The sequence below is a fragment of the Artemia sp. Qi Xiang Cuo genome, chromosome 14 (genome assembly GCF_049724085.1).
Source record: "Artemia sp. Qi Xiang Cuo chromosome 14, ASM4972408v1, whole genome shotgun sequence".
Lineage (NCBI taxonomy): Eukaryota > Metazoa > Arthropoda > Branchiopoda > Anostraca > Artemiidae > Artemia > Artemia sp. Qi Xiang Cuo.
In genome coordinates this window covers 11245614-11267817 of record NC_142807.1, presented here as the reverse complement: position 1 = coordinate 11267817, position 22204 = coordinate 11245614, and the positions used below count along the sequence as shown (strand labels likewise).

The 22204-nt window shown below is 36.5% G+C and overlaps 1 protein-coding gene across 1 annotated transcript in view; it reads left to right on the top strand.

Annotated features, from left to right (window-relative positions):
- LOC148944124 (facilitated trehalose transporter Tret1-like) overlaps window positions 1-21923 on the top strand; it is a 29571-nt gene extending 7648 nt beyond the window's left edge. The window contains exons 3-5 of the mRNA XM_089099833.1: window positions 6790-7004; window positions 10423-10673; window positions 21713-21923. Of these exons, the coding sequence (XP_088955959.1) occupies window positions 6790-7004; window positions 10423-10673; window positions 21713-21923 (677 nt within the window). The remainder of the gene's footprint in view (window positions 1-6789; window positions 7005-10422; window positions 10674-21712) is intronic.
- The last annotated feature ends 281 nt before the right edge of the window (window positions 21924-22204 follow it).

Here is a 22204-nt window from a genome sequence, read left to right as displayed (position 1 = left end):
CTTTGCGTCTTGCAAATTCAGCACAAACTTCGTCCCTCTGTGAGCTGCTGAAGTATGAGCTACAGCCATATCTGGCCTCACTTGCAGTATTATCATCAAGTCGTAGGGATCCTCAGCTACGTACGGGTACAAGGTCAACAGCTTTGAACTGCATTCTGCAACAGTCCGGCTTGCAGTCATGGCCAAAAATGAGTCCACATATGCTTTTTGAAGACTCTCCTCGATCTGACTATATAGTTGATGTAATGAGTGTCATAAGGTGTTATCAACCAGAACAAAATGAGACAGTTGCAGATTTTGGAATAAGATTTTACGATGGGATTCTTAGGAACATACCCGAAGCTTGTCAGTCTATCCATTTGGTTGATGACAGGTATGACGGTCTTAGTGACGATAGAACCCGTGATGACTACTCGTTCAACCTCAAAGAAGCATCTGGTTATCAAAAAAGAAGAGGAGATCCTAGAGGAAATATTTCCAGCCCGTTCACTTCCACCAGAAAAGTTGCAACATTCTGGGTTGGGATTCTCAGTAGTCGCTCAGCCAAAGGTTGACTCTTAAAAGTTCTTTTTGAGGTCTGGGAGTACAAAATTTTGATCCGTCTGATGGTTCATCTCGCTGGAAGTTTCAAGAGTCGACATAGTGCTGTTACCGTTACACCCCATGGAAGCTCTGTTGATGACGATATCTCGTCTTGCCATGAGAAAGAAGACACTAGGGTGTTATACCGTTATACCACACAGCAGTTGCCGCAAGACGAAAGAGCACACTTGTGATAATACAAGCCAACGATAGTGATATCGTCTTACTAGCTGCATACTACTTCCAGTATCTTGCTAGTCTCGGGCTCAAGCAGCTCTGGATTAAGTTTCCGTGATACTGCATACCTATTTACACAGCAGCACAAAAACTAGGAGTAACATTTTACAACGCCTTGCCGCTTGTCCACAGCTTGAGTGGATGTGACACCACAAGCTTTCTGTATGGAATCGGAAAGATCCACTTTTTTCGAGCTGGGAAGTCTTCAGAAACTTTGTTGGGGTCTTTAGGTGATGAAGTACAAGCCCTTGCAGAGAAGCAATCATCTGTGCAAAGTGATGGTTTAGTCAACGTCTGTAAGCAGCTTGTGGTTACAGTGTACGGCAGAACCACCAACTGATATCTCGTTTCTGCTTCATTTGAAAAGGTGCATGTTCCAGTCACTGATTTGGATCCAAAGCCACAAGCCCTTTATTGATTTACCTCGGGCTACCGATATGGGCTGGAGAATTGAAGATCATGTATTGAAGCCAGACCTAGTTTCTGCGATGCCGCATGGGCTAGCGTCGCTTTCTTTTTGCAACTGTGACAAGACGAGATGCGGCTCGCACTGCAAATGCTCCAAAATAGGTTTCTGTGAAAGCGCATCTAAGTGTGGAGCTGACCTTCATAAATGCCTACTTTCCAATGTGAATCAGAACAAGTCCGAAGACGAAGATGAAGAAGAAAAGTTATTTGAGCCACCGTTTCATGTTCAGCTTTAAATATTTGATTTTTTATTTGTTTTGATATTAATCTACTAATGCAGTCGTCTAAACCTTACTTTTAGCTGATCATGACAGTTACCGTCTACTACATCAGTGGCCGCTGACCCAATCTAACCGATTGGATCATTGACCCCTGCTATGCTGGGATATAAAGAAAATAGTATCTTAAATCAGCCTTAGTCACCTCTGCACTACACGTTCATACGGCTTCGCCACCTTGAGGCTTGTATATGAGTCAACGTAAGCCAGATTGTATCTACTACTACAGAAAAAAAATAGTTGCTCAAACATTAAGATTTTTCGGAAAAGAGGCACATGGTTTGACTCGTAATGACGAGCAGAATTCAAATAAGGCATACAAAATATACCAAATTCGCACATGCGATCGCATAATTAGGCATCTGTTTTTTTTCCTGGTTAAAAATATTAGTTGTATAGAATATAAATACATGATTTGATTAAAAAAAAAGAGCGATCTGTCGTTCGGTGAGATAACAATTATAGGTTGTCTTGAAAATATTTCGAGTAAAACCTCACTATTCAGAAAATTTTCTCTTTTTTTTTTTTGGGGGGGGGGATTTTCTTGTTCAAACGCTTATAATAAAAAAATATACTTATGTAAGGAAAAATTTCAGAAAAATAAAAAAAACTAAGAAAAAGTATATTTAGAAACCTTGTTATCAAAATTAAATAAAGGTTAACCAAAAAAATAAAGGTTGTGGGGAAAAACTAAAAAATATCAGGTGAAATTACTTGTTCTTAGGGCTCAGAACATGTCAAGTTTAGAAATTTTTCAGTTTATTTTACCGTGTAAATAAAATCAAGAACGGCATGACGTCGTTATAGGCAGAATTTTAATTTATAGGCTAAAATGGCCATGTTCTACACACGTGTTAACTTGTGCAACCCAATTTTCGTTATCAGCGCCCCCGATTACCCTATAATTCACCCTCAAACCAACTGCAGCGAATGTGAGCCACCCCTTGAAAGATAACGGTCCCTGGATCACTGACTAGTAGAACTATACCAGTATGAAGCATCAGTGGGAATGAATTTCAAGACTGGAGCAATCCTCTGGAAATACCGAACCTCTACTTCTTTTTCCTCTGCCATTTTCGAACAATTTTACCAACACTATGGCACTTTCCTTTTTTGGTGTCCTTTTCAAGTACTAAGACAAAGTCTCCAGTGTTCATAGCACCAAATTAAGGGTTTCTCTCAGCTGAAGGTCCTTCCTTAGCATTTGATTCGATGGGTTCAGTCAAGTCCAAAATATCTTCCGAGCTACTTCTGCTTTCAGTGACAAAGGAGAGAGAGAGAGAGAGAGAGAGAGAGAGAGAGAGAGAGAGAGAGAGAGAGAGAGAGAGAGAGAGAGAGAGAGAGAGAGAGAGAGAGAGAGGGAGAGAGAGAAAGAGGGGGGAGGGAGAGAGAGAGAGAGAAAATACATAATGCAAAATTTTTCAGGAAGAAAATTTTTCAGGAGGGGGAGGGGTCAAATGTCTCCTCTGTGCTTACGCCCATGCATGGGACATGTCCCAAGTACCAATACTTGGGACAGTCCTAAGTACGGAACCTCATATGTCACTGCAATCATGTAATTTTTTTTTCAACAATTATGACAAAGTCACATCAAAAACGCTGATTCTAGTTCATAAAGATACTAATCGACAAACTAGAGCCAGTAAATGATTACTGTAAACCTAACATTTCCCAAGACAGTTCATGGAACTCCACAAAAAAATTTTTATGTCTTACCTGAAATTTTTGATCCTTCCATAAAAGAACAAAATGGCTACTGTAAAATTCAAACTTCTGCAGATGCCACCTGACAGAGAGACATTTCCCTGCAATTACTTGGGGATTTTTGCTAGATGGTTTCACTGTATGTTAAGCCTGTCCCATGTATGGAGGTGTTGACAAAAAGAATTGAGACAAAAGTTCTTTAGTGTAAATAGTGGGGTATAGAGGAGGGGGAAGTCCTCATCATATACGGAATAATTTCTTCATTTTTTAAGTGTTAATGTTGCTCCTTACTTTCAGTAGAAAAAACCTGTTTTCTTATTTAATTTCTGATCGTTTTTCAAATAATCTCAAGAAATCTACCCCATTCCAATGAAAATCCCCCATGAAAAATTCCGCAGGAAAATTATCCCCGGATAGGTTCATCCACGCTGCGAATTCTCCCCCCTGAAAATGTCTTGATTACGGTTCTTCCGGAAAAATACTCATTAGCATACTTTCATTTGAAGAAAGACTTGTTTTTATTTAATTTCTGATCCTTTTTAAGGCCATTTGGGAACTTCCTTCATCTGAAAAAGATTTACAGAAATAAAACAAATTTCGGATTCGGATTCTGGAAACATCCCACCGTGTAAAAATTCCCCTGGGAAGTTCACCCACCGGAAAGCTCCCTCCCAATGGGAAATTTCCCCCGTAGAAAATCCATCCCCAGAAAATCTTCCCTCCCCTGAACAATGTCGATGTACTTCCCTATAACAGATACTATATGTAAACAATGGGCAAACTTCATAACTTGTGGTTCTTCCTCCAGTAGTTCTAGCGCGTCATGTCATCTCTAAAGACATAATTATTGTACCTTTCAATTACGTATACCGAACAAAATGGTTATCTCTTAATTTATATTAAATAAAAAAAACAAGTTTTTTTAACTGAAAGTAAGGAACGACGTTAAAACTTAAAACGAACAGAAATTATTCCGTATATGAAAGGGACTGTCCCCTCCTCAACGCCTCGCTCTTTACGCTAAAGTTTTTCATTGTTTAAACAAAATAGAGTCGTGAGAAAGTCAAACTTCAGCGTAAAGAGCGAGGCGTTGAGGAGAGGACAGCCCCTTTTATATACGGAATAATTTCTGTTTGTTTTAAGTTTTAACGTCGTTCCTTACTTTCACTTAAAAAAACTTGTTTTTTTTAAATTAATTTTTGAACATTTTTAAATTAATGCAGGTTTTGATTTTGGCTCACCGTACATGAATAATTAAAAAAAAAATTGAATATTAATTTTACTTTTATTTGGTTAAATGGCTTTCTTGAAACCTGTTTAATTTTATTTACGAGCGTTTTTATTAGTAATAAATATACGTAACTTACGAATTAACTTACGTAACGAACCTCTATATTCAAATATTTTCAATACGTATATTAGAGGGTTCTCCCCCTAGTCAATACCTTGCTCTTTAAGCTAAAGTTTGAATTTTGTTCCAATTCTTTAAAAATGGCCCTTAATCATAAATGCCGTTAATTAGAATAAATAGCTCTTATGAAAGTACTAGATAATCTTTGGCTTAAAGATCGAGGTATTGACTAGGGGGTGAACCCAATAATATATGTAATGTTTTCTGTCGTTTTAAGTTTTGTATGTTGCTCCTTACTTTCAGTTAAAAAACTTGTTTTTTTTATATATAATTTCTGATCTTTTTTTAAATAATGGTGGGAAATCCGGCGCCCCCTTCATAGCAATGTCCCTTCTCCCATGAAAACTTCCTTCGTGGTAAGATCCACCCGCATAACCCCTGACCCACTCCCCCCCCCACTACCAGAAAAAATCCCCTCTGAAAACGTCTGTATACTTCCCAATAGCCTAATATGTTAACATTGGGTAAAGTTCATAACTTTCCGCCCTCCCTCCGGGGACTTCGGTGGATTAAGTCATCCTAAAAGACATAGTTATCATATTTTTGACATTGCTGAACAAAATGGCTATCTCAAAATTTTGATCGGGTGACTTTGGGAAAAAATGAGTGTGGAAGGGGGCCTAGTTGCCCTCCATTTTTTTGGTCACTTAAAAAGGGCACTAGAACTTTTAATTTCCGTTCGAATGAGCCCTCCCACGATATTCTAGGACCACTGGGTCGATACGATCACCCCTGGGAAAAAAAACAAAGAAAAAACAAAAAAACAAATAAACACGCATCCGTGATCTTTCTTCTGGCAAAAAATGCAAAATTCCACATTTTTGTGGATAGGAGCTTGAAACCGCCGCAGTAGGGTTCTCTGATACGCTGAATATGATGGTGTGATTTTCATTAAGGTTCTATAGCTTTTAGGGGGTCTTTCCCCCTTTTTTCCAAAATCAGCCAACTTTTCTCAGGCGCGTAACTTTTGATAGGTAGGACTAAACTTGATGAAACTTATATATTTGAAATCAGCATTAAAATCTGATTCCTTTGATGTATCTATTGGTATCAAAATTCCGTTTTCTACAGTTTCGGTTACCATTGAGCTGGGTCGCACCTTACTTACAGTTGTTACCACGAACTGTTTGATCAGACGACTTTTGAGAAAAAATGGGGTTTGGGAGGGGGCTGGTACGTAAAATGGGGTTGCCAACGAGAAAGCAAAACAAATAAAACTAATTTTGGATACGAATTCTGGAAAATTCCCCCCGTGTAAAATTTTCCCTGAAAGTTCACCCCCCGGAAACTCACAATGGGAAATTCTCCTTTTAGAAAATTCATCCCCAAAAAATCTTCACTCCCCTGTAAAATGTCGGTTTGCTTCCCAATAACAAATACTATATGTAAACAATGGGCAAATTTCATTACTTATGGCCCTTCCTCCAGTGGTTTTGGCAGACATGTCATATCCAAAGACAAAGTTATTATGCCTTTCAACTATATCGAACAAAATAGTTATCTCAACATTTTGATCAGACGACTTTTGAGAAAAAAGGGCGTGGGAGGAGGGATAGCTGCCCTCTAATATTTTGTTCACTTAAAAAGGACACTAGAACTTTAAATTTTCGTTCGAATGAGCCCTCTCTCGATATTCTATGACCATTGGTTCGATCACCCCTGAAAAAACAGAAACAAAAAAACACGCATCCATGATCTTTCTTCTGACAAGAGCTTGAAACCTCAGCAGTATGATTTTCTGATACGCTAAATCCGATGGTGCGATTTTTATTAAGATTCTTTGACTATTAAGGGGATGTTTTTCCCCTTTTTCGAAAATCAGCCAAATTTTCTTCGGCTAGTAGCCTTTGATGGGTAACAATAAACTTAATAAATCTTCTATATTTGGAATCAGCTACGGTTTGTTACCACGAACTGTTTGATACCTCAGTGCCAACTTGGTTTCGCTTATTTCCACTCAGTCTCGAACGATTTTAGCTATTCGATGTTATCCTTATGATTAATTCGAGTTATTATTCTTTTAATATTATTATTTTAGTATCATTTTTTTATTATTTCAAAAACAAATGTTTCAAAAACAAATATGGGTGAGAAACCTTTTTCTTTCAGGCAGTGTACCTCCCTTAGCGTCTATTTTTGGAAGTTTGGCAGCTGGCCCCCTATTAGGAATCCTTGGACGCAAATGGACTTTAGCCCTTATCTCTGTTCCATATTCCGCTGGATTTTTACTGGTTGGTTTCGCGACTCATCCTACCATGATGTTAGTGGGAAGAATTTTAAGTGGACTTACCATTGGTGTTACGACTCCCTCTGCACAGATTTATGTAAGTACAGACCATACCCTACACTTAGCCTCAGCATTCTTGCAAATTAAACTTATATGGTCGCGGCATAATATAATTTGTAATGGAAGACCCAAGGGCCATATACAAAAGTCGTGATTACATCCGTCTAACTACAAACGCACTAAAATTGAAACCAAACAGTATGTACTTCTAATTTTTGCGTTTGTGCCTCACTTCCATTGCCTTCAACACAAAATTTCCCACCAATTTCCCACCAAATTTCCCACCAAACAGGCGCCAGTCGGGGAGGGGGGCAGTGGGGAGACACTTTCCCCTAGATTTATTTTGCTCCACCCCCTAGGTTTTGAAAAATACAATTTTGTTATGTTTTTTTTACGAATCGGACAAACATTTCAGGGGAGGGGGAAACCCCACACAACCCCAAACTACACACACACACATATATATATATATATATATATATATATATATATATATATATATATATATATATATATATATATATATATATATATATATATATATATATATATATATATATATATATATATATATATATATATATATATCGTTATGGAGTCATTGACGACTGCACCTCACCTGCATCGCCTTCAACACAATAATTTCCCACCATAACAATCGTTGTGGAGTCATTAATGTAAGAATGCCAAGAAGTAGCTCATTAAAATTTCCATCCAGCCAATTGACCCTATTCCGAGATAGCTTGTGAAACCTCGGGGCAAATAGCCCAATCCATCCCCCTCCACATCGTAGAGATTTTTCCTCGTTTCCGTACTTGTCCTAAATTTCCAAAAGTTGCTTCTATACAGTTTTCTAAATAAGTCAGTATAAGCCTTAATATAGAGAGCAGACGATTTCCAACGACCTCAACACAAAATCCACAAATATATTTTAGGTTGAAAAACTTTTAACAGAATCGTTAACTTTTTTTTTCTTTTGGCTTTTTTTGGCTCATTTCTTTGCTGAAACATTCACGGCGGCTGAAGGATCTGCAAAAAAAAACTTGACCAAAAATCACTAAGATTTTCATGCACGATTTGAGTATTAAACTTTCCTACAGAATGTTGGAGTTTTAATTGGTGAATCTTAGTAAAACTGGGTAAAGATATTTAAAGATAGTAAAGACGGTTAAAGATAGTTGAAACTATCTTTAACCTGAATATAATTGAAGCTAAATATTGTTAGATTTTCATGAGCTTACATTATTAAACATTGGAATTGACATCTCTTGTGACTAAATTTGCTACTTAGACGATCAATTTGTCCAAGAACACGCATTTCTTTCCAAATTTTGTCCTGTAAATTCTACTTGAAAAGAGAATCTTTGCATTCCAAAAATATGCCTGAGGAGAATTTGAAATATAAGCTGGCAACAGAGGGTCAGTAAATCTGAAATCCACAGTAGAACGGGTCAGCCTCTCATTACTGTTGTTCTAAGGAAGAAGAAGTGGGCATATACTCCGTATGAAAGAAGGACGCCTTCGTCGGACCGTCTAAAATTGGAAATTAGATGGCAGAAGAAGACGAATTCGTTCAAAGAACACCTTGTGTTGAAATTTTGAGAACGGCTGCCACCTTCTTTGTACATGAATGGGAAGACGAGTGGAGAGGCTTCGTTGATGCCCTTGAACTACCGATGGCTCTGGAGGAACTAAGGTTTAAGGTAAGGTATATTCTAATGATTTTTATTTATTCCCCTTTTTTCCACTATGAAATTTCTTTTTTGGTATTTTTCTCCTGCTACTGCTACTAGCAACTCATCATAACACTAAACAGCCACGCACGCTCCTCCACGACAGTCTGTTCGAACTTTTTCTATGCCCTTTTTTCGCCTCCACACGCCCTGATTTTTTTTTTTTTGCCCTATGAAGATTTCCAATAAGTACTATTTCTGAAAACCCGTGATCCATGAAATTTGAGCCATCTTCGTCATCCATAAGACCATTCAATCTTTATTTCACCAAAACCCTTGATATTGGATTCAAACCAGATTTTTGCACGGGTACGTTTTTGGGATTTTGTTATACAAACTAGCATCTAAGACTTCCCTTAGACAATTAATATTTGCCAGATATATACACTATAGTTCAGAGTCTTTGTGACAGCCCCTTACCTTGCCCTGAATGTACACATTTCCTTGTGTTCCCCTATATTTTTCATATACTTTTCTTACTCTTGTGGAGGCTTTAACAAGTTTTAAATGTGACCTCCCTCCCTCCAAAAATACAGGACGAAAGTCTTGGTTGTCGATATTTCGCTCAAAATGTTACCGTTACGGGGAAAGCCTCGTTGAAGATGGATGCATAATGGTGTTTTCTTCCATAGTGTGCCAATAAAAAAAAAGTTATAGCAAATCTACATACAAAAAAGTAATTCTAGTTGGGGTTCCTGGATGATTTATAATTATGGTGAAGACTTCATTGGTACTGAGAATACATTATTGACGGGAATTTCTACCTCACTAGGACTTGGACCCATTTAGTCGGGACAATAGGAATAATAGAAAAAAACACCAAAACGATAAATTCTTTAAACTGATGAATCCCACTATCTAAAAAAAAGTCGAGCAGTAAATTTAATTCTATAAATCCTTTATTTAATTTTTCAACTTCTACGTACTTCAACGTATAATTTGATTTGATTTAAATTTAAATTCAAATTTGATTTTAAATTAAATTTAAAATTAATTTTTAGTTATTAATTAATAAATTAATTTTATTAATTAATATTGTAAAATTTATTAATTTTATTAATAAAATTTATTAATTAATTTTAATTAATTAATTTTTAAAAATTAGATTTTAAATTTATTGATAATTTAAATTTGATTTTATTTTATAAATCATTCTATTTTATTTTATTTTTCAACTTCTACTTATGTCAACGTATGACTCTTTAAATCCGTATTTTTATGTCACTTTCTCCTCCATGTTTTTTCTTTTTTTTTTCTTTGCCAGTATTATTTTTATCGGGCGTGCTTATTTTAATTTATTTTTCCAGCCGTGTAGTCAAAGGAGTGGCGCTATTAGTGAATTGCTAAATAAAATTTTGGATCAGAGAATGTTTATCTCTAAGATTCCGTGGTTTTTTAGGAAGTTTTACTGCAATTTATCTGAATCTTGAGATTTTAATTATATATATTATTGGGGAATTTGTAGACTGGAATGACTTTGCTTGGATCCTTTATGTTTTATTAGTATATCTTTATTAGTTTTTATACTTTTGTGCCGGATACTCCTTCTTTCTTCTATCCAGAGGGAAAGTAGAGGATCTTATTACTGCTTCTTCTGGTTCTTCACCACTATTATTTTCATTGAATGTGCTTACTCAGTCTTACTACTCATTGAATGTTTGTCTGTCCAGTCTTGTTACTTTGAGAATAGCATGATCAATAAATTATTCAATACAATTTCAGATTGGAGAATGTTCATCTCCAAGGGTCCGTGGAGCTTTGGGAAGTTTTACTGCAATTTTTCTTGCTCTTGGAATCTTAATTACATACGTCATTGGAAAATTTGTAGACTGGGATGAGCTTGCCTGGATCCTATCCATCTTACCAGCTTCTTTACTCGTTTCCATGCTTTTTGTGCCAGAAACTCCTTCATTTCTTCTATCCAAAGGGAAAGAGGAGGAAGCTAGGAAGTCACTACAATTTTACAGAGGAAGGTGCGTCTTTAGTTTTGTAAACTGCCGCTACAGTTATTAAGACCAGAATTTAATTTTCTCTTTACTGAAAACAATCCTAATTTTGAGATAAGCTTTTATTTCTCATAGTATTAAAAAAAATCACCTTCACAACCAAAATGGCTGAAAAAAAATGACTGTGTTTTGACAGTTAATGAATATACTGGTATTCATTCCTGAAAGTCTCAATAATTTGGGATTTATTGAAGTCAGAAAAGAGAAAACGTTTGAAGTGTCTTTCGTTTTCAATAAAGTGCAAATGACGTTCTGGTCTTTCGAAGGCACGGAGGTCGTTAGCCTCACTCCTCTTTGTGGTAGTTTCCGCTCGTTTTGAGTTTGAATTGGTTATTTGTTGTATTCTTGGGTTTAATTTATTTATTGATGATGATTTGTGGTGGTTTCACGATGGTAATAGTGTTTGAATTTGTTCCTACTCATTTTTGGGTTAATTTAGCTCTTTACTTTTCTTTCAAAAACCTCTTTTGTGGAATTTTTTAATTGATTTCTCTTTGTTTTTAATTGTATAGTCTTTTTCATTGGTTAAGAAAACAGCGTGTCTTTTTGTTTAGTCTAACTTCTCCAAAAAGATACCTTGCAAACCTAAAACCCTGAGTTTTTCCTGGGGTATTGCACAGACAATCTTTAAGCAGCCTCGATACATATAGTTTGTTTTTATTTAGTTTTATATCCCCCTCTTCTTTCCCTAAAAGTTTCAACATAATATCCTATTCTATTCCTGAGATATTGCATTTCTGCGACAACCTGGATGCACCTAAATTCTTTTGATTTTGTTCAACAGTAGTAGTGGTTCAATAGCAGTAGTAGTAGTAGTAGTATTAGTATTAGTAGTAGTAGTAGTAGTAGTAGTAATATTAATAGTAGTAGTAGTAGTAGGAGTAGTAGTAGTAATAGTAGTAGTAGTAGTAGTAGTAGTAGTTGTAGTAATAGTAGCAGCTAGCGGTAGTGGTAGTAGTACTAGTAGTAGTAGTACTAGTAGTAGTAGTAGCAGTCATAAGTTGTTGCAGTCACTGTTTTAAGTATTAAATAAAAAAACAAGTTTTTTAAACTGAAAGTAAGGAGCGACATTAAAACTTAAAACGAACATAAATTATTCCGTATATGAAAGGGGCTGTCCCCTCCTCAACGCTTCGCTCTTTACGCTAAAGTTTTTTATTGTTTTAAAAAATAGAGTTGTGAGACAGAGTCAAACTTTAGCGTAAAGAGCGAGGCGTTGAGAGGGGACAGCCCCTTTCATATACGGAATAATTTCTGTTCGTTTTAAGTTTTAACGTTGTTCCTTACTTTCAGTTAAAAAAACTTGTTTTTTTATTTAATTTCTGATCGTTTTTTAGTTAATGCAGCTTTTATTTGCATAAAAATTTTACTTTTCTTTTGCTAAATGGATGTCTTTACAAATTAACTTACGTAACTAACTTCTATATTCGTATATTTTTCTTCTGGCAAAAAATACAAAGTTGCAGATTTTTGCAGATATGAGCTTGAAACCTATGTAATAGGGTTTTCTGATACGCTGAATCTAACGGTGTGATTTTCATTAAAATTCTTTCACTTGTAGGGGATGTTTCCCCCCTCTTTAAAAAATCGAGTAAATTTTCTCAGAATCGTAGCCTTTGATGAGTAATATTAAACTTAATAAAATTTATATATTTAGAATCAGCATTATAAACACATTCTTTTGATACATTTATTGACATCAAAATTCCGTTTTTAAAAGTTTCGATTACTAGTGAGCCGTATCGCTTGTTTTTTTATTGTTTTTTTTTATTACGTATATGTTATTACGTAAATGAGGGGGTTCTCCCCTTAGTCAATACCACGCTCTTTTCGTTAAAAGTTAGAAAAAATTTTGATTCACAAACCCCTGAATCACAAAGGACGTTTAATTAGAATAGATAGCTCTTTTGAAAGCACTAAAAAAAACTGTAGCGTAAAGAGCGAGGTATTGACTTGGGGGAGAACCTCCTCACATAAGTTATAATTTCTGTTCGTTTTAAGTTCTAATATTCCTTCTTACATTTCAGTTCAAAAAACTTGTTTTTTTTTTATTTAATTTCTGATCGTTTTTTAAATAATGCTTGGAAATCCAGGCCCCCTTCATAGAAATGTCCCTTACCCCAAAGACACATCCTCCCAGGAAATATTCTCCAGAGTAACCCCCTCCTCTAGCCCCCCCCTCCAGAAAAAATTCTTCCTGAAAATGGTTGTATACTTCCCAATAACCAATAAATAATGCTGGCAAGTCCGGCGCCCCCTTCATGGCAATTTCCCTTCCCCCAAGAAAACTTCCTTAATGAACAGATCCTCCAACATAACCCCCGACCCATCCTTCCCTCCGACTATCAGAAAAAAAACCTCCTGAAAACTTCTGTATACTTTCCAATAACCAATACTATATGTTAACATTGGGTAAAGTTCATAACTTTTAGCCCTTCATCTGGATACTTTGGGGGATTAAATCATCCTAAAAGACATATTTATTATATTTTTGACCATGCTGAACAAAATGGCTATCTCAAAATTTTGATCGGGTGACTTTGGAAAAAAAATAAGCGTGGGAGGGGGCCTAGTTGCCCTCCATTTTTTTGGTCACTTAAAAAGGGAAATAGAACTTTTAATTTCCGTTCCGATGAGCCCTTCCACAACATTCTAGGACCACTGGGTCGATACGATCATCCCTGGAAGAAAAAAAAAACAAAAAAAAAAACAAATAAACACGCATCCGTGATCTTTCTTCTGGCAAAACAATGCAAAATTCCACATTTTTGTATATAGGAGCTTGAAACCTCTGCAGGAGAGTTCTCTGATACGCTGAATGTGATGGTGTGATTTTCATTAAGGTTCTATAACTTTTAGGGGGTCTTTCCCCCATTTTTCGATAATCAGCCAAATTTTCTCAGGCGCTTAACATTTGATGGGTAGCACTAAACTTGATGAAAGTTATATATTTCAAATTAGCATTGAAATTTGATTCTTTTGATATATCTATTGGTATCAAAAACCTGTTTTCTAGAGTTTCGGTTACCATTGAGCCGGGTCGCTCCTTACTTACAGTTCGTTACCACGAACTGTTTGATTCACTGTCGCAATTAGTTACAATCACAGTCGTAGTTAGCTGCAGACACAAGTAGTTTTTGCATTCAGAGTCGCATGCAGTCGCAATAGCACCTCTAGGTAGTCATGGTCGCAGTTAGAAGCTGTTGGAGTCTCAGACACAAGTTTCCATAGTTGCAAGCAGTCACAAACGCGAGTAGTCATAGTCGTAAATAGTCACAGTGTCAGAAGTAGTAGTCGCAGAATTAGTAGTTTTAGTATTAGCAGTTGTATAAGTAGTAGTAGTAGCTGTAATAGCCCTGAAATGTTCAATTGAATAGCCTCAGATGTTCCTGGAATGCTGCTGATACGCTCTGTTGACAACCTTGATGCTTATAATGCTTTGATATTGGTCAACGTTCACCCCAGCATCCCTTGGAAGTTTCATTTTAATGCCCTTAGCCATTCCAGATATATTGCAGATACGCCCTTTCAACATCTGTATTCAATAAAATATCCCTCTCTACATGCCGTGAAAGGTTCAATCTAATACACTCAGCCATTTCAAAGATATTGAAAATGCGCCCTTATGACAAACTTAGACGGACATAGTGTCTTTTGATTTAGTTCAACTTTTCCAATAATATGCTCTGAAAATTCCAATGTAACACTCTTGGCTGTTACTGGAATAATGCAAATACACCCTTTAGACAATCTAGATACGCATATAATCTTTTGGTTTAGTTTTATACCCCCTCGAATTTTCCTGAAAATAAAACTTAATATCCAATTCTGTCCTAACGCATTGCATCTATGCTGCTTTAACTACCATGATGTTCAGCCTGTCAGATATAGCAGCATCAGTAGCACTGAAAGTTTGAATCTAATACCCTCAGCCGTTCCTGAGATATTGCTGATGCGTTTTATGGACTATGAGCATGCGTGTAGTGCCTTGATTTGATTTAGTTTCATGCCAACATGAACATAAAACCTAGTGAAAGCTGTGCCTTTGGCTTAGTTCAACATCCTCCTTAAGATATCCTGAAGGTTTCATCTTAATATTCTAAGGCGTTCCTGGGATACTGCTGATGTGTTTTATGGACTATGAGCATGCGTGTAGTGCCATTTGATTTAGTTTCATGCCAACATAAACATAAAACCTAGTGAAAGCTGTGCCTTTGGCTTAGTTCAATATCCTCCTTAAGATATCCTGAAGGTTTCATCTTAATATTCTAAGGCGTTCCTGGGATACTACTGATGTGTTTTATGGACTATGAGCATGCGTGTAGTGCCATTTGATTTAGTTTCATGCCAACATAAACATAAAACCTAGTGAAAGCTGTGCCTTTGGCTTAGTTCAACATCCTCCTTAAGATATCCTGAAGGTTTCATTATAATATTCTAAGGCGTTCCTGGGATACTACTGATGTGTTTTATGGACTATGAGCATGCGTGTAGTGCCATTTGATTTAGTTTCATGCCAACATAAACATAAAACCTAGTGAAAGCTGTGCCTTTGGCTTAGTTCAACATCCTCCTTAAGATATCCTGAAGGTTTCATCTTAATATTCTAAGGCGTTCCTGGGATACTGCTGATGTGTTTTATGGACTATGTGCATGCGTGTAGTGCCTTGATTTGATTTAGTTTCATGCCAACATGAACATAAAACCTAGTGAAAGCTGTGCCTTTGGCTTAGTTCAACATCCTCCTTAAGATATCCTGAAGGTTTCATCTTAATATTCTAAGGCGTTCCTGGGATACTGCTGATGTGTTTTATAGACTATGAGCATGCGTGTAGTGCCTTGATTTGATTTAGTTTCATGCCAACATGAACATAAAACCTAGTGAAAGCTGTGCCTTTGGCTTAGTTCAACATCCTCCTTAAGATATCCTGAAGGTTTCATCTTAATATTCTAAGGCGTTCCTGGGATACTGCTGATGTGTTTTATAGACTATGAGCATGCGTGTAGTGCCTTGATTTGATTTAGTTTCATGCCAACATGAACATAAAACCTAGTGAAAGCTGTGCCTTTGGCTTAGTTCAACATCCTCCTTAAGATATCCTGAAGGTTTCATCTTAATATTCTAAGGCGTTCCTGGGATACTGCTGATGTGTTTTATAGACTATGAGCATGCGTGTAGTGCCTTGATTTGATTTAGTTTCATGCCAACATGAACATAAAACCTAGTGAAAGCTGTGCCTTTGGCTTAGTTCAACATCCTCCTTAAGATATCCTGAAGGTTTCATCTTAATATTCTAAGGCGTTCCTGTGATACTGCTGATGTGTTTTATAGACTATGAGCATGCGTGTAGTTCCTTGATTTGATTTAGTTTCATGCCAACATGAACATAAAACCTAGTGAAAGCTGTGCCTTTGGCTTAGTTCAACATCCTCCTTAAGATATCCTGAAGGTTTCATCATAATATTCTAAGGCGTTCCTGGGATACTGCTGATGTGTTTTATGGACTATGAGCATGCGTGTAGTGCCTTGATTTGATTTAGTTTCATGCCAACATGAACATAAAACCTAGTGAAAGCTGTGCCTTTGGCTTAGTTCAACATCCTCCTTAAGATATCCTGAAGGTTTCATCTTAATATTCTAAGGCGTTCCTGGGATACTGCTGATGTGTTTTATAGACTATGAGCATGCGTGTAGTGCCTTGATTTGATTTAGTTTCATGCCAACATGAACATAAAACCTAGTGAAAGCTGTGCCTTTGGCTTAGTTCAACATCCTCCTTAAGATATCCTGAAGGTTTCATCTTAATATTCTAAGGCGTTCCTGGGATACTGCTGATGTGTTTTATGGACTATGACCTAGTGAAACCTAGTGAAACATAAAACCTAGTGAAAGCTGTGCCTTTGGCTTAGTTCAACATCCTCCTTAAGATATCCTGAAGGTTTCATCTTAACATCTAAGGCGTTCCCGGGATACTGCTGAACCACTCTTTTGACAGTCTGTATGCACATAGTGTGTTTTGATTTATTTCAACAGTATCCTAAACATTCACCGAAAGTTTGACCTTAATAGCCTTAGCCTTAGAAGTAGTGGTAGTCGTAGTAGCATTAGTAGCAGAAGTAGCAGCGGTAGTAGTAGAAATATTAAGCACTTAGTGCATTTAAGTTAGGTCGTAGTTAGCTGCAGACGCAAGTAGTTTTTGCATTCAGAATCGCCTGCAGTCGCAATAGCACCTCTTGGTAGTCATGGTCGCAGTTAGAAGCTGTTGGAGTCTCAGACACAAGTCATAGGTTAGGTCAGCGTAAATCTCAACATGTCCTGAAAGTTTCAGATTATTATTCCTAGCCGTTCTTAAGAAATTTGTGCATACGCTCTTTTGGCATCCGGCGTGCACATTGTGTGTTTGATTTAGTTCAACATTCCCCTAAATATTCAATTAATGTTTACCCTTAATGTTTTTAGCCTCAGTTGTAGCAGTAGTCGTAGCATTAGTAGTAGTAGGAATAGTGTTGGCATCAATATAGTGCGTTTTGGCTTGTTCCACATCCCCCTCAACATGCCCTCAAAGTTTCAATTCTCTGACCTGTTCCCAAGATGTTGCTTATATACCGTTTTTACATCCTGCATACACGTAGTGTGTTTTGATTTAATTTGACACCACCCTCAGCATTGCCTAAAATTTCTCCTTAATACCCTCAGCCGTAGTTGCAGCATTAATTTTAGCAGTTGAAGTACTAGTAGTAATATGTACATAGTACCTCGGATTGGGATGGTGTTAGCCCTCTTTGCATTTACGGAAACCATGGGTATGCTATAAGAACGAGCAGAAATTATTCTTTATATGAGTGGAGTCTCAAACCCCTGCTCTTTACGCCAAAAGTCTTATTGTGCGTTTGAGTAGTGTTTGAGTAGTCCCTATTAAAGCAACGGAACAAATTGTTTAACTTTTGCCTAAAGAGCAGGGATTAAGGAGGAGACAGCCCCCCTCATTTACAGAACATTTTCTGCTTGTTTTAATATCGCTTTTTACTTTCATTTGAGAAATTTTTTTTTTTTCATTTAATCCGGCCAAGAGCTACAGTTATAGTATCGAATGTTTGTGCTCAATCAAATCTTCTAATTCATATTGTACCTATTTTAGAGCACCAAGGACTCACTATTATTTGGTTTCTTATTTGCTTTAATTCTCCCAAGTCTAGATTATTTCTCTTGTTGTGGAATGAGTCCAGTTCTTTCTTAACTTTTTATTCTCTTTGTATTTACGCCATACGTTCTGTTTGCATTTATGTTCTTCCTGTAAATTGTTCTTTGTTGACAAAAAAAAGAGAGAAAAAAAGGAGGACACGTCAATGCTACTTGTGCAAAAAATGTTAGGTTTCTAGTTTTTCAAAATAGGTGGGAGGAGGGGCTTTAACTTTTCTATCTATGGTTGTAGACAATGATGATTCTAACGGTACAGTTTTTATTTCAATTAATTAAGAAAACTTTTCCCACAAAGTAAGTTTTTCAAAGAAAAGTAAAGAACTCCATTAAACAAAAAATGAGCAAAAATAAAATCAAATATTTTACCAAGCGATAAACTACCACAAATCAGCATCGATAAATAAATGAAACCCAAAACGAACAGAAATTACAATAAATAACTGAGTCAAACTCAAAACGAGCAGAAATTAACATAGGTTTGGCTCAAAACCCCTATGCCTTCCCAAGGCCAGAACAAAATTTGCGCTTTACTGAAAAAAATATAAATGTTTTTACTTTTAAAACTTTGATAAATCAAATAATATTAACATTTTGATTACTAAATATCATTATATGTATATTAAACTGACAATGCACATTCATTTGTATTTTTTCAGTAAAGTGCAAACTTTGTAAAGTGCTAAACACTTTCAATAAAAACCTTATATGCCCCCAGGGCATAACTTACAACCCTTGCCCTGAGGGGTGGGGGGTGTGTCATTCTCAGAGCTAATTTCCAGAACTTTGTACTACGTTGAACAAAATGGCTATCTGAAAATTTTGATGGGATATGTTTGGAGGAATTTTGGGCGTGAGAGGGGGGTTAGTTACCCTCAAATCACTTTCGACTATTAAAAAGGGCACTAGCCCACTTAATTTTCAATTGAATGAGCCCCTTTTCAAGGTTCACGACAACTCTATCTATAAAAACCTTAGATGCCCCCAGAGCATAACTTACAACCTTTGCCCTGGAGGCTGTGGGGGGCTTGTCATCCTTAAATTACATAATTTCCAGAACTTTCAGCTACGTTGAACAAAATGGCTATCTCTAAACTTTGATAAAATGTTTTTGGGGAAATCGTGGGCATGAGAGGGGGGTTAATTACTCTCCACTCACTTTTGACTAGTAAAAATGGCAATTTCAATTTCCAATCAAATGAGCCCTTTTTGAAAGTTCTGTTACAACTTTTTATACAAACTTAATATCCCGCCAGGGCATAACTTACAACCCTTTCACTGAGGGCTCTGAGGGGTTTATCATCCTAAAACACACAATGTCCAGAAATTTCGACTACGTTGAACAAATTAGATATCATAAAATTTTGATTGGATGTGTTTGGGAAAATGGTGGGCATGAGAGGGGCGTTAGTCGCTATCCAATCACTTTCAACTATTAAAAAAGGCACTAGCCCTTTGAATTTCAAATCGAATGAGCCCTTTTTCAAGTTTCTACGACAAAGATTTCAATAGAAACCTTATATGCCCCCAGGGCATAACTTATAACCCTTGCTCTGAAGACTATGGGGGGAGTGTCCTGCCCAAAGGTATAATTTCCTGGACTTTGAACTGCGTGGAACAAAATGGCTATCTCAAAATTTTTATTGGATGTGTTTGGGGAAATGGTGGGCGTGGAAGGGGTGGTAGTTGCCTTCCAATCACTTTCGATTATTAAAAGGGTAGTATCCTTTTGAATTTTCAATCAAATGAGCCCATTTTGAAGTTTCTACGATAACGCTTTCTATAAGAACCATATACACCCCAAGGGCATAACTTAAAACCCTAGCCCTGAGGGCTGTGGGGGGTTGTTGTCCTCAAAGACCTAATTTACAGAACTTAAAACTACGTTGAGTAAAATGGATATCTAAAAATTTTGATTGGATGTGTTTAGGGAAAAGGAATTTCCAATCGAATGAACCTTTTTTAAAGGTTCTACGACAACGCCTTCTATAAAGACCTTATATGCCCCCAGGGCATAACTTACAACACTTACCCTGAGGGCTTTGGGAGAGTGTCCTCCCCAGAAACATAATTTATATCTGGAAATCAACTATGCTGAACAAAATGGCTATCTCAAAATTTTGATTGGATGTGTTTCAAGAAATGGTGGGCGTGGAAGGGGTGTTAGTCGCCTTGCAGTCACTTTCGACTATTAAAAAAGGCATAAGCCACTCCAATTCCCAATTGAATGAGCCCTTTTCGAAGTTTCTACGACAACTTCTTCGATACGAAGTGCCCTGCTCTAAAGAAAAAAATTAATAAATAATACATTGGGCCAACATCGTTCTTATATGCCCCCAGGGCATAACTTAAAACCCTTGCCCTGAGGATTGTGGGGGAGTGTCCTCCTCAAAAAAATATTTTATATATGTAAATCAACTACGCTGAAAAAAATGGCTATCTCAAAATCTTGATTGGATGTGTTTGGGGGAATAATGGGCGTGGGGGGGGGCTAGTTGCTCTCCAATCACTTTCTATTATTAAAAGGGCAGTAGCCACTCCAATTTCCAATCGAATGAGCCGTTTTCAAAGTTTCTACGACAACTCCTTCGATACGAAATGCCCTGGTATGAAAAAAAAATAATACATTGTGCCAACTTCGGTCTTTACTTAGGCAGCGCAACTGCCTATGATTCGACACCATTTTTGAGGGTTTTCAGTCTATCTTTAGAATTTCCTATAACTTTGATTTCGCAATAAACCTTTACCATTACGATTCTCACTTGACAATTTTTTTTTTTTCAAAAAGTGTTTTTAAATTTCTGATTATGGTCGTGGTTCGTTGTTGCAGCTATCGATATAGCAATGATGATGTGCCAACTTCCGACTTTTTAGAACTTGTAAGAAGCTTTTCCAAAGTTCGATGGTCCTTAAAACGAAATGTAAGATATTTTGCCGCTTTCATAGCCATTTTTAGCCCTGTAGGCTAAATGCCCTGTGCCTCAAGAAGGCTCAAGCCCTGTGCAAATAAAATTGAAATCTGAAACCATACTAGTAAACAAATTGACAAGGTTGCGCTTTACTGCTTGTCTGTCAAGATTTACTGCTCTAAAATCCCTAGATAAAAATGATCACAAAGGTTTGATCCGATGTGATAAATCATTCCAGGCATCAATGGATGAGAACCTAATTACTAAATCTTTATCTTAATAATTTTTAGAAGACGCTATCTTTACAAATATCAAACATATATGCGTATAGGCTACGTGCAATAGGACAAACAGGACATTCTCCCTTTGTTTTGCAGAACCAAGTTACAAAATTTATAATATATAGCAAGGCTTGACAAATTTCTGGCAAACAAGCTTTCTAAATGCCCCCTTCCATTCTAAGGGTTTTTGCATACTTGACCCCTGGGGATATTTAACTGAACTTTTACGAATATTTGGGAATTATTTTTCAAGTTTTACTTTTTTTGTAAGAAGAAAATATTTTTTGTAAGAAGAAAACCCTACTAAAAACTCGAGCTGTCGCGGATTTTGGGTGTGTTTTCAGTATACAGCCGTGCAGAATGTTAAAAAAGATTTTTTTTTATCTTTTTTTAAGCTTTTCAACCTTAGAGATATCAGGATATCAACAGAAAAGCAATATTATTTCAAAGTGAGCTAAAATTGTGAACAAGGTAAAAAACAAGGTCAGGCTCTGTCTCTTGAAACACATCTCTTACTTAAGTACGATAGCATATCTTTGCTATTTTTCATATTGCCCATTGTCGTTTGTGTATGAGTTAAAGAAATTAAATAAATGCCTTTTTCGTATATTTTTCTAGAAATACAAATATTGAACCAGAATATGAAAGGCTCCGTGTCAATGTGATGAAGGCGTCCAATTCGGGGAATCAGGGAATTAAAATTACGGACTTGAAAAAAGGATCTGTATTCAAGCCATTATTATTATCGATGGGTTTGATGTTCTTCCAACAGTTCAGTGGTGTCAACGCAGTTATTTACTATACAGTGAGTATTTTGTATCATCAATGAAAGAGGGTGTCTTGAAGATGAGCGCTCAACGGCGCGAAAAAAATTCAAATGAATTTACTGAAAAATAAATGTGCATTGTCAGTTTAATATTCATATGCTGATATTTATTCCTTTAAATCTTAATTAATTTTTGATTTCTTAAACTTATAAAAGTGAAAACATTTAAAGAATTTTTTTTCAGTAAAGTACGAAGTATATTCTGGCTTTTAGAAAGCACGGGATTTAGAACCCTACTCATATTAATTTCTGCTCGTTTTGAGTTTGACTCTGTTAATTATTTT